Source organism: Marmota marmota, unplaced genomic scaffold (genome assembly GCF_001458135.2).
Source record: "Marmota marmota marmota unplaced genomic scaffold, marMar, whole genome shotgun sequence".
NCBI lineage: Eukaryota > Metazoa > Chordata > Mammalia > Rodentia > Sciuridae > Marmota > Marmota marmota.
The window spans coordinates 2408518-2421769 of NW_026000283.1; the positions used below are offsets into that span (position 1 = coordinate 2408518).

At 37.2% G+C, this 13252-nt stretch overlaps 1 protein-coding gene across 1 annotated transcript in view; it reads left to right on the forward strand.

The window, feature by feature from the left end:
• Window positions 1–12260, forward strand: part of LOC107153024 (calnexin-like) — a 25039-nt gene extending 12779 nt beyond the window's left edge. Inside the window, exon 2 of the mRNA XM_048797100.1 lies at window positions 12199–12260. Coding sequence (XP_048653057.1) covers window positions 12199–12260 — 62 coding nt within the window. The remainder of the gene's footprint in view (window positions 1–12198) is intronic.
• The last annotated feature ends 992 nt before the right edge of the window (window positions 12261–13252 follow it).

Here is a 13252-nt window from a genome sequence, read left to right on the forward strand (position 1 = left end):
TTGTTTTTCAGCTCCCGGTTTGCTATTTCATGAAGGCCTGGCTAGAGACCTCTTCCTAGAGTCCCTGCGCCGCTCCTGCTGAGCCGCGCCTCGGGGGTTAGCCGCCCAGTTGCGGGGGCCACGGGCGGGTGGTCACCGAGTCACGCGGGCAGTGGCTGGTGGGTCCGGACCTCTGTGCCGCGTGGCGGAGATTCACTCGTCTGGGGCAAACTGTCACCTCCAAAAATCCTACCAATTGCCTGCCGGTCTCTCTTCAGTGGAATTTCGCCAGGAGCCTCTCAGCAGGTAGAATCCAAGCATATCGATGTGTCTCTCTGACCCTAACCCTAACCCTCCAACTTCTTAAAATTCCTAATAAAAACTATACATACCAGCAATAACTTTGAAATACCACAATTTTCACTAATATTACCTCATACCCATTTCTACTTTATAGTGCAGTTTCAATGTAATTGTAGCTACTGCATTGATTGAGTCAGAGAATCTATGTGAATTTCTAAGCATATGTAAGCAAGAGCTTTTTCAGGACCCAGAAACTTATTGTCCCTTTAAAGTGGTAGTTAAAAGAAAAAGAAAAAGCCTGGTATTTTGAATTTATTGCAATAATAGAAAAATTGCTATGTACTTTTGATGAAGGAGTTTAAAGTGAATGTAACACTGCATATATTGACTACATATTTCAATGCACATCCAGATTTATTGATTAGAGAAGGACTGACTCAAGCCAAAATTGATTTGATAGAAATCACAGTCTGCTTATTTATCATGTGGAGAAAATTTACACGTCTACCTAGGCATAAGGGTATTACTTTATTGACTCTGAATTAAGTCTTGGCTGAGTGTCAAGTTTTTACCTATAGTCTGTAAACTTCTTTCAAGAAAATTCTTGTTTGCATATGAGTAAGAAACCATTAATAAAACATTTTGGAAGTTTGAATGCCCAGAATTACTTTGAAAAATCAAAATATGGTAAAACATTGTTAACTGCAATTTGCGGTAATACTACCATTGTTGGCTAAATGAAGTTTTCTTTCCTTCTATTTAAAAAAAGCAAATGAAGAATGGTATTCACAAAAAGACAAAATTTTAAGCACTTTTTAATGTGCTAAGGATCAAATCTAGGGCCTCACACATGCCAGGCAACTGCTTTGCTACTGAGCCACATCCATAGCACTACAAACACTTTCTTTTTTTCTTTTTTTGTACCAGGGATTGAACTCAGGGGCAGTCAATCACTGAGCCACATTCCTAGCCCCATTTTGTATTTTATTTGGTCTCACTGAGTTGCTTCGGGCCTTGTTTTTGCTGAGGCTGGCTTTGAACTCATGATCCTCTTGCCTCAGCCTCCCGAAGCACTGGGATTACAGGTGTGTGCCACCGTGCCCAGTCCTACAAGCAATTTTTAGGTATGCTCATAAGTAAATGCCAATTAGAAATCAGCCTCTATCTAACAAGTTAGGATGTTAAGGTAAGTAGTCTAGGAACCTGAGTAACTCTACTTAGAAGTATTTGGTTAGGTTAGCAGTAATGTAGCTAACATTTGTGAAATGCTAACAATATGCCAGGATTATGCTATGTATTTTCAGAGATGGTGATTTAAATCATTTGCAAAAATTCTATTTAGTAGCTGTTTGTATTGTTCTCAATTTACATTTCAGAAAACTATGATTCAGAGAGGCTAAGTGACTTTTCAGAAGGCTCACTGTGAAAACATAGAGCTTGGAATAAAACCCACTCCAGGGGGTTCTACAATTTGAGGTTTTTGAGTGAATTATTTTTCCCTTACTATGAGTAGGGGGTAGGAGAGAAAGGGATTGATCAAAAATTGTTAACTGAAAATCCTAAATTTTATATCTTTCAGGAAAGAACCATACTCGGGGGTTCTTTCCTGAAAGATGCAATCCATGTGGTATTACATTTTGGAAGACAAGGGGTTAACCCAGTTTGCTACTGGTTATTTCCCTTCAGTACAACAACTTCATTTCAAGGGAAATTGCTGCTCATAAGTGTTAAGGGCCTTATTACTGTTCAAATGCCCTTTTAATACTCTTTATGCTGGCAAAGGTACATTACAAATGAAATACAGGGGAAGAATAATTCAAATTCCTCAGATGGTGGCATTTTGTAAACCTCAAAGCCATAGTACAAATCTCTCTCAAACCTCTGGAAATCTATCTTCATAGCACAGAGTAGGTAGGAAGGGGCTTGCAAATCCTTTTCAACCTGACAGCTCAAAAACCTAACTTGTTTTCTGATTCCTCAGCCGTGACAGTTTGGTGGCAGAGTATTTTTCACTTCAGAAGCTAAGGACTCTAGCAAGAGTATGAGGGTCCAAGCAACTGGGCCTTAATGCTACATTCTGTGCAGAGAAGACAAAAGAAAGAGGAGAATGTAGTATACTTCAGGCCTCTTCTAATATTTTTATATGAAAAGAATTTGATGACAAACAATATTTTAGGAGTTCCTATGGTTTCAAATACAATATCCTCTTAGCACATTTTTAACAACTTTCCTGTTGTATATATAAATCTATTTGTTCCACTCAGACAACCCTTTCCTTAATTCTTCCTCTTCAAGAAATCTATCTCCATAAAATCTGAGGTGGCAAATAGCCTGTGTTCCCCCAAATATTTCTCTACTACTACCTGTGTACTAAGCCTGAAATTTTCGCTATAATGTTTTTGTTCAATTATTTTCCCACTTATTACAAATGTCCATCTATTCATTCACCTACCAATCTATCCAAAACACACTTTTCATCTTTTCTGTGTTAAGCACTCTGCTGGGTTCTAAAAATTCATTGGTGATTTGGTATAGGCTTTGTCCTTGAATGTATAGCCCATGCTTAAGGGCAAAAGAAATAAACAAGCAAAGGAACACTGAATTACTTTACTTCAAATTGTGCTAAGTGCTAAGATGAATATGGAGGCAGCAGGGAACCATGATCGAAGATAAAAAAGAAGGAATCTACTTAGCATGGTCAAGTGTCACTTCAGTTGAAACTGAGACATTTTTGTGGAGGGATTTCATTTAAAATCTATTTAAAATACTTCATTTAAAATACAAATACATTATGTAGCAGGGGTAACAAACTAACTAGGATGATCAAATTCTCAGAGGATAAGACTCAGAGGCATGATTCTCAGGTCATTTTTTTGAGTGGTGTGTGGATCAGGGATCAGAGAGGTAGACTCATTGATCCTCCGCAATGTTCTAAACTCTGTAGTAGGTACTGTTTTTAAGTGATTATCTCATTGTAACCTCAGTACTAAAGGTGAATAAAAACTCCATTATAGAAATGGGAAAACAGTTTCTGAGAGGTTACGTCGACAAAGGTCAGAAGCTTAGTCAGTGGAAAAGCCTAGGATTATGAGGGCTAGGGAGTAGTAGTTGAAACTGAGACATTCCTGTGGGGGGAATTTATTGGATTTATTTACTTCAAATTGTGCTAAGTTCTAAGATGAATATGGTGGCAGCAGAGAACTATGATAGAAGATAAAAAAGAAGGCATCTACTTAGCATGGTCAAGTGTCAGTTCAGTTGATACTGAGACATTGGATAGCATCTAAGGCCTATCAAAAGGGAAACAAAAAAAAAGGAAGAAAGGTTATGGTGTTATTGACCAAAAATAAAATAAAGACCTAGGCTTATCATGAAATTGCTTACAATTCACTTGGAGAAACATGACAAACTCTTGAGAAAGGAGAAGAGGATATAACAAGCAATACTAATAGTCAAGTACAAACTCTCTATTATTTCTGAGGAAGATAAACAGAGTATTATTGGGAGGAGCAAGAATTCTTTGAAAAGGCTACTAGGAGCAGGTTGTCAAAACCATCTAAAATGGATACTTCCTTTAAGTGTAGTGCTTATTTCCCTTTGCTTGGATGAAATCTAACTTGCTTTAGATTTTAAGCAAGTACAGTACAAAACCATGATTACTGAACTGTCTGGAAGGTCAACTGGCACATTAAGATCATTGAGTTATGAATCACTGAAGGCTATATGGATCCAGGCAATGTCCTGTCTGTGGACACTATTTCAGGTTGAAATACACAATACCAATTGTTGTCCCCAGCTTTACTTCCTGTCACTAAAATGTGACAGTGATTAAATGCAAAATATTATAGTATGTAAGTACAAATTTAAAAATAATGGTGGCTTATTGTCTGACAATATGGAAAGGTGAAGTTTCATGGATTTTGTTCTTATACTTGCAAATGTGATATTTACAATGGGTTGACACAGTGCTACATGACCCAATACAAGGCAAGGAAAGGATCATGGAAAGCAGGACTGGAAAATTGTGAGCATTACCAATTTTTTCCTGGTACTAGGGATTGAACTCAGGGATGCTTCACCACTGAGCTACACCCTCAACCTTTTTAAAATTTTTAAATTTTGAGACAGGATATCCATAAGTTGCCTAGGCTGACTTTGAAGTAGTGATCCTCCTGCCTCAGTCTCCCAAGTACCTGAGATTACACACATGCACCACTGCACCATGAGCATTGCCTTTAAGGAATCATAAAGGAACACACAAAGAGGGAGGAAAGTAATTTCAAGGTCAGTGTTTCTTAGACATTACAAATACTCCCTATGTTTCTAACTTTTTTATGAATCAGGGTAAATGCCAAATTACTAGGTTACCAGTTTGATTCTGGCATAATGTCGCTGAATTTCAATTCTGGTTTGTTAATTTTCTTATAATTCTTAAATCTCTCATTCTGGAAAGGGCTGGAAAGAATCTTAAACTTTGTTCAACTTCAATTTGTCAGATGACTATTGTATCACAATGGCTATTATCATACTTCTCCTCTTTCTCCTCGGGTATAGAATGCTAGTTTCCCATGGATGGATTACTACCCAGAGTAAAAATTTCGATTATAGCTTCCTTATATCTAGCCAAGGCCATGAGGTTAACTTTTAGGCAGCAATATGTGAGCAAATGTATCAAGTGGAAATTCCATGGAGGCTTCTAAATTGAATGAACACATTTAAGAGGGAGCCCCTTTTGTTTTTCTACCTTTTCTCCTTCTTCATGCCTATAGAGAAGACATGATGGTTGGATCTCCAAGGGATCATGAGGTATCTCTGAGGGTTGAAGACATGTGATAATACGACAGAAAGCTAGGAACCTAGGTTTATGATGATACCAGAGATTTTCCCTGTGGTTTTGAAATGTCTGCTGTCCAGCCTGTTTCACATAAAGGAGAAACTAACCTATTTAGCTATTGTTATGTTTACTGCGTTTCCATTACATACATCTGAAACTAATCCTAACTGATGTGGCTATATTGTTTTTGTTGCTTCTGGCATGAATGACCATTTAACTTTGACATGGATACTTGTATTGGTAGGAAACTTATCTTTGAGGTGGCTTATCTTTGAATGCCTATTAGTAATAGGGGTGTTTTTTTATTGAATGTGAATTTATCTTTAGTTAGATCTGTCTTATGGGTCCTAGAATGATTTTTGTGTCACACTTTCTAACCCTCTTTTCACACATCACGTGCTTGAAGATGTGCTCATATTCCTCTGGGTTGGCTCATTGCCAGTATGTATAGCTCCAGTTCTTTCACTTACTCCTCACAGAAGTGATTTCTTCATTTCAACAAACTTAAGCTGACTTTATGTAAAAAAGGCTCTCCCACAAACCCTTATGGAAAAGAGCTCCAGGCTATAAGATTTAGCTATGTTTTCCACAGTCCTATTTATTTACTAGATTCAAAAGGAAAGGCATGCTCTATGTTAAATTAGCAGCCTGTGGTTTTACATAATGGTCCTCACTATTTTTGAGGTGTAAAATCAAGTTTCAAACAAACATGTTCATTTAATCCTATACTATATTATAATCAGAGTACACATGAAGAGACTTAAAATTTTAATTCATTATTAACCACACTGTACACAAACCAGCTTCTCCTTTTACATAGTAAAAGGCAACATTTTCAGTCATTAGCTGTGCTTAACCTGCTTAAACACAGCTCACTTCCTAAATGATTTTCGAGGACGTAGTCAATCTAGATTGTTGGACTCTCATCTCTGTGACTGTCTGCTTAACACATGTCAATCACTTGTAATGGAAGCATACCTTAGGAGTATACTGAGGAACCATTTTCTGTATGCATTGGAATAAGTTTATAGTCTTTCAAAAATGCATGTCTAGGAGTTATGCTTCTCTCCCTACCATCCAAGTAGAACACTGGAAAAAGTCATTGAATGCTACCTGTAAAATTCAATAAACTAATATTGTTCCTCATCGCAGTTGACACCTCTGTGGTATTTGACACAGTTATCTAAAACATTTTCAAAATCATCATCTCCCTTGGTTACTGATGTAGTAACCCTACTGTTTCTTCTCTGTGGCCATTCTTCAATTTCCCCTGCTGGGTCCTCTTTCTCTGATCACCCTTTAACTGTTACCATTCTTCAGAGCCCTGACCATGGCCCTCAGCTTTTGTCACTTTATAACTTTCACCTGGACAATCCCATCCACTTCTGTGGAATCAACATAGGCTATTATCCTTTGAACTATATCTCCAGCTCAAACCACTATTTTTCACTTGCACAGAGGCAGCAGTTTCTTTTTACTTTTATTTTAAAATGTATTTTAAAGTGTACATGAAAATATAAAAATTTTACATTCTTATGCGGTACAATGTGATGGTCTAATGCATGTATATATTTTATAATATTTAAATCAGTTTAAATATATCTATCTTCCCCAACACTTATTTATTTGTGGTAAAAATTTTTCAAAATTCTTTCTTCTAGCTTTTTGAAATCTTTATTGTTATTTATAGTTACCCTACTGTGCAATAGCACACCAGAGCTTTTGCTCCTATCTAACTGCAACTTTGATCCCATTGATCAACCTCTCGCCATCTCTCCTTCCTCCTACTCTCCCTAGCCTGTGGTAACTACCACTCTACTCTCAACTTCTATGATGTCAGCAGTATCTTACAGACACACAGGCACCACAAACTATATATCTTCAAAACTCATCTTCCCCTCCAACTCAGATACTGAGGCCACAATCTGAGAATCAAGCCCTATTTTTACCTCTCTGTAGTTATTCCTCCCAAGGAAGATGTCATGTAAGTATTATTATCCCCATTTGTAGACCTGAAATTCAAAGCTCAGAGTGGTTAAATTGCTTACCCAACAAATCCTTAAGCTACTACAAGACAGATTCTAATGTATTTCATTCTGACTCTGGAGCTGGAACTCTTAATTGACTGTGCTAAACTGCCCTTACTAGGGGATTCTGTTATAGCATATTTTGTATTCATCTTAAAACCAGAAAGCAAGACCCTGAGGGAAGGGAACACTAGAGAGGACAGTATTGTTACACTTGATCTTAGCCAAAAGGTTGAGAAGCAATGAGGAAACTGTTGTTAATTAGGATAGGAAAGAAGGTAGGGTTGCTGAGAAAATGGGAGAAGCTCAAGCTTAAGGAGGCAAGGAGCAAAAGGCTGTTAAGGGGAAAAGTGGGTGGAGGGAGGACAGAGAAAGCCTGAGTCAAGTTCTCTTAGGGTTTCTTGGGAGACAATTGATGTCACTGAGATTCAGTTCAGCCTGTATGAAAATGGTTTCCATATAGAAAAGGGAAAAACCTTTTGTTAATCCCAGACCTTGATTATCAGATAAGTTGTACTGAAATCAAAAGGGCCTATTGACTGATAGATACACATGGCTGGTAAACATGATAAATAGCTGCAGGATATAATAAATGGCATTACTTTGGAACAGAACCAAAGGTACACTTTTTCAACGTAAGTTCAACCATGAAAATTATAAGCCAGTTGAGAGTAAAATAAATATTCTCAAACATTCTTTTTCCAATTTGGTTTGGATAAACATTTTTTTTCTATTCTAGTTTTTTTTATTCCTTCCTCCCTAGATATTTTCCCCATATTTATTTATTTATTTTTTATTAGTTGCTCAAGATGATACAATGATCTTGACATATCATACATTTGATTCAAATGGGGTATGAATTCTCATTTTTCCATGTGTACAGATTGCAGGATCACTTTGGTTATATAGCCACGTATATTTGAGTCATGTTCTAGGGGCTTTAATCTAATCAATCCCTTTAGAAATGGAACTCAATGTGATGTCAAATTTCTTAAATCTGAACATTCTATCAGTATCTGTTGCTTGACTAGACCAAGATTTCAAACAATGTTTTATGTAAGACAAATCCTATTTTGCAGTTGCCTTACAACTTGGGATGCATTCCCGTACATTCCTCCCTATGCCCTCACCAAGTAGAACATGTTAAAAATAATGACAGAGTTACATATCAAGATATTTCTTTAAAAATAATCTGACATTTCTTAGATGGCTTTAATGCCATACTTTTTTTGGGGGGGGTGTTTTATTTGGGGTCCCTCTTCTGCCATAGGTCCATTGTTCCTCTTGCCCTTCACCAGGAAATGAATTTATCCTAAGCCTTGCTAATATTCTGAACATATTTTTAAGTTTTTCTATAAGTCTAAATAGTATCTAAAAAGTATAGGTATGATGCTATGCTTTAACACAAGGTACTCCAGCATAAAAATACCTTATATTACATTTTTTGATACTTTAAGATTTAAAGTAAAGGACATCCTTTTTGGAGGAGCGGGTATGGGGATTGAACTCAGGGGCACTCAACCAGTGAGCCACATCCCCAGACCTATTTTGTATTTTATTTCGAGACAGGATCTCAGTTGTGTTGTTTAGCACCTCACTTTTGATGAGGCTGGCTTTGAACTTGTGATCCTCCTGCCTAAGCCTCCAGAGCCACTGGGATTTAAGATCTGCACAACTGCACCTGGCTAAATGACATCCTTTATCAACATCTACATTAGAACTTGGGAAAGTGAATTTGTTTAAAACAAGGAATAATTTTAGTTAAACTCAGGTCTCTATCCACTCCTTTGTATTGACATTGGCAAAATTCTTTCATGTGGCTTATGATTTCATTTGTAATGTAGTTAGAAAAAAATCCAAATACTTAACCCTAAATAGCTAATAATTTATTTTTGAGGCAACCAAGGCTGCATGGTCTCTATAAATTCATTAAAAAAACTAATAATGTCTTTCATGTGTGTGTTTCTAAATGCCATGTTTATTATCCTTAGACAAGGTATTTAACATCAGAGATCCTGCATTTCAAATAATAACATCACCATCCTATTCCCTTATAGTAGATATGTGAATTTATAGGTTGATGATCAGAAAAATGGGTGAATCTGGTATTTGTTTAAAGGTATTTCATAGGCACACAATGATGTAACTAAATTATGAATTCTGAATTTTTACATCTTTTCTTTGAATTATCCTGGCCCTTTCTCATGTTTCTATAAGAATTTAAGACCTGCTGGATTGGGTCATACCATTCCTTTTGTACCCAAGATTTCACCTTTAACTCTGAAAGTAGGAGAAAGTTTATGTGGTAGGATTGGTATGTGTGATTTTCATGACATCAACCTTTAAATCTGAAGAATCATCCCTTATAGTGTCTTTTAAACACATTTTAAAATTTTCCATACTTTAATTGACAAAATTGTAAATATATTTATGGAATACAACATGATAATTTGAAGGACGTATACATTGTGGAATGGTTAACACAAGCTAATTAACACATATATTACATCACATTGTTATCACTAATTGTGCTGAGAATATAAAATCTAATCAATTTTCAAGTATATAATATATTGTTAAGTATAGTCATCATGTTGTAAATGGATCTTTAGAACTTATTCTTCCTAACTGAAATTTTGTATCCTTTGACCCATAAGAATCTTAACTGCTTCCCAATTCATTAAGAAACTCTTATGAATAAATTTATCTTAACATTGTTATGACCTTCTTGCATTTTACACTTGAATTACTGTATTTTTCTACTGTTGATAAACTACAGATTTGACTAATCCTTATCCACTGAATTTCTTGATTTATTGACAGATTAAGTTGGATGTTTTGCCATTTTATAGATGTAGCCAAAGGCACAAACCAAATAAGCAAACTGAATAGGGAAATTGCTTATGACAGTTTGGCCTGAGGGCACTGTCAAGCTGCTCTGGTGTTGGCAGCAGGTCCACCCTGGCCCCTGGAGCCCTACCTCCACTAGTTTGTTCTGCATGCCAGTGTGGCCAGCTCACAAGGCCATGGCGAACTTGCGGTTTTTCTGTTCCTGCTTGTCCGTCTGAGACATATGTATCCCACGGGAATGCCTTGACCTTTTTTGGTCTGATGGACTTATTGTTAAGGGAGGTTTCGGTACCTGACAATAATAGATGTTGAAACTAAATTTCTCCCCCCTCCCTCCTGCTTTTGGGTAGTTTTCCACTTCTGCTGCTTGGGGTATAAAAAAGGTGTGTTAGCAATAAAGAGTATTGACTCCTGGATGAAGAACCTTGGTGTCCTGTGTGTCTTTTAACCTCGCCGTCCCTCGCCGGACTCGGCTCCCTTGGCCGGACGCGGCACTCTGGCATTCAACAAGATCCCTTTTTTGGAGAAACCAAAAGGCATGACAAGATCAATGATCAGGTCAGGTCAGCATCCAATATTGATAGCAAGAAAAAAAAAAGAAGGAACTGGTGGCCAACCTGAGTCAGATGGTAAGGACTGAGTGGTATCAGACATACAAGTGAGTGTGACTGCTATGACCTTATCATATGTGAACTGGATGTTACTTGATTTCAAGATAAGAGGTAAGATGGCAAACTTCCGTGTCCTGGGCCTTGTGTTTCCATATGATTTAATTACTGACAAATCAGTTACAGGGGGAATGATATTTAGAGGAGTGCAGAATCCCAAACTAGCAAGGAATGGATCTATTTTAATCATTGGTGACTAGTTTTCCCTTAGTTTTTTTTTTTTTTTTTTTTTTGTACTGGGGATTGAATTCAGGGATACTTGACCACTGAGCCACATCCCCAGCCCTATTTACAGACAGGGTCTCACTGAGTTGCTTAGCACCTCACTTTTGCTGAGGCTGGCTTTGAACTTGTGATCCTCCTCCCTCAGCCTCCCACTGGCGTGCGCCACCATACTCATCTTTCCTTTGCTTTTAAGGTAAAATATTAGCTTTCTTTTTAGAAAGCATTCTTTAAAGGGGTATAATCAGGCTGGAGTCTTTTCATAAGAGGAGTACTACTAGTGTGATGACACAAGAACTAAGGATACATAATTAGGAGGATAAAGGTATCCTGGGAGTGCTGTTTTGTCAAGGAGGAGTTAAAGTTGTTCTTTGTGACTACCTACAAGAAATCTAAGAACAGATTTCAGCTGGATATAAGTAAGCATTTTCTATCAATTGGAGCAGTCCTAATATAATGGACATCCTCGATAATGCTTCCTGCTGTGAAAGGTCTTTGGGTACATACATGTACCCAAAAGAGCAAAGAGTAAATGAAGGTGGGGGAAGTAGGTGTGTTTATTCTAATGGAGCTCTCTCTCTATGAACATATGAGGTAAGAAATGAAGTAAATATGGAAAAATGTCCACAGTAAATATGGGGAAAATATGTAGAGTAGACAATGGGCAGGAACAGGGTAGAAGGAAATCCTAAAATGTATGGAGGCTTGAACCAAGTCAATCATTGGTTGAGTACTGGATTGGTATGGCTAGTTAGTGAAGATTCAAAACAAAAAAAGAAAACAAACAAAAAACCATTCAAAGCACTGGTATAGGTTTACAGCTTTTATTTATTTATTTTTAACCAAGTATGGCCTGATAAGGTTTTCGGAGGCAGTAGAGAGCACTTTTCTTCTCTGAGTCTGAAACCTATTAGAATTTGGAAGGAAGATACTTGGCTGTGAGTATAGACTAACACTAGCTCAGTAACCTCAGAAAATTTCATTGAACTGTCTGTGCCTCAGTTTCCTCATCTATAAAACGTATATAATGATACCTACATCAAGTTTCAAGCATGTGAGCAGTCCTATGTTCATAATAAATGCTCTATAAATGTCTGCTGTTAGCTCTTATTTGAGACATAGATTCATGAGTCAGTTGGAAGATAAAATGTCACTATTAACACTGATCAAGCAAAAATCAAGATTGTGGCTTTAGATCTGTAGCCAATTGAGTGTGCTAATACTTTACTCCCATAACCATACTTATCAAGTCATTGGCTCACCTGGATAATAAGAAGTCTTCTCTGTAAAATCTGATCTCTTACCTGCTTGGCAGAGGAGGTGAACATCCTGTCGGATCAGATGGCTTTAGAAAGTGAGAAATCCGAAAGGGACTAAGTTGAAAGGGCTTACCTTTTTCTTTTTTGAAACTTACTGAATAAAATATTTCACTGCCCCTCCCAAGGCAAGGAGTAAATGAAGGTGGGGAGGGTAGGAGTGATTATTCTAGTGGAGCTCTTTCCTTATGGAGATATGAGGGAAGAAGTAAAGTTTTACCCTCTATAGATGACAGTAAAATGGGGAAAAGAGCAATTACCATTTCAAATACTATCATTTTATATCCCCAAAATATAAAGGATACAATCTCACAATGAATCAAAGTCCTTTAATAAATTTAGCTTTCTATAACATTGCTTCTATTTTCACAGGCCTGCAAAATTTCATTAGGATTTGGCAGTAGTCCCTGGAACTAGCTTTTGGGAGGCACTGAACTAAAAGTCATCTATGACTTTTAAGGTTCTTCTAACCAGGAGATGTTGTAATTTTATGAGAGAATTTCATTTGTACCTGGTTCAAAGAAGAGAACCAAGGGACTAAACTTGGGTCAAGCGAGAGACAGATCCTGAAAATGTGTTTGTGAAAGGGTTGGCAGTCAGACTCAGTGCAAAATATATTTTTTTTCTCTTTGGAATCCTTAATCATATTTCCCAACTGTCAATATGGAGAAAAATCATCTAAAAAGGCCAGAGGGTTATTGCAAGGAGAACTTGATGTTGAACCTCTGTGCCCAACCTTGGGCTTTGGGATTTCCATTTTCAGCTTATGCACCATGAGAGTTAGAATAAAAGACAAAAATGTCAATTTGGGCTTTTCTCTCAGTAATAACATTTCAAATATATTCATTTTGTTGTCTTAATATTTTATTACCTGCTCATAGTTCACTTCATCTCACGTGTGGTCCCACTCTCTTCCCGACTCCCCCCCCCCACTCATGAACTGATGAAACTACATTGCAGAAAATTGAAATAGAAAACCACATATCCAAGGTGATTTATCGTTAATGTGAAATTCTATCCTAACCCGAAAGTCAAGGAGCAGGAATCCCAAGC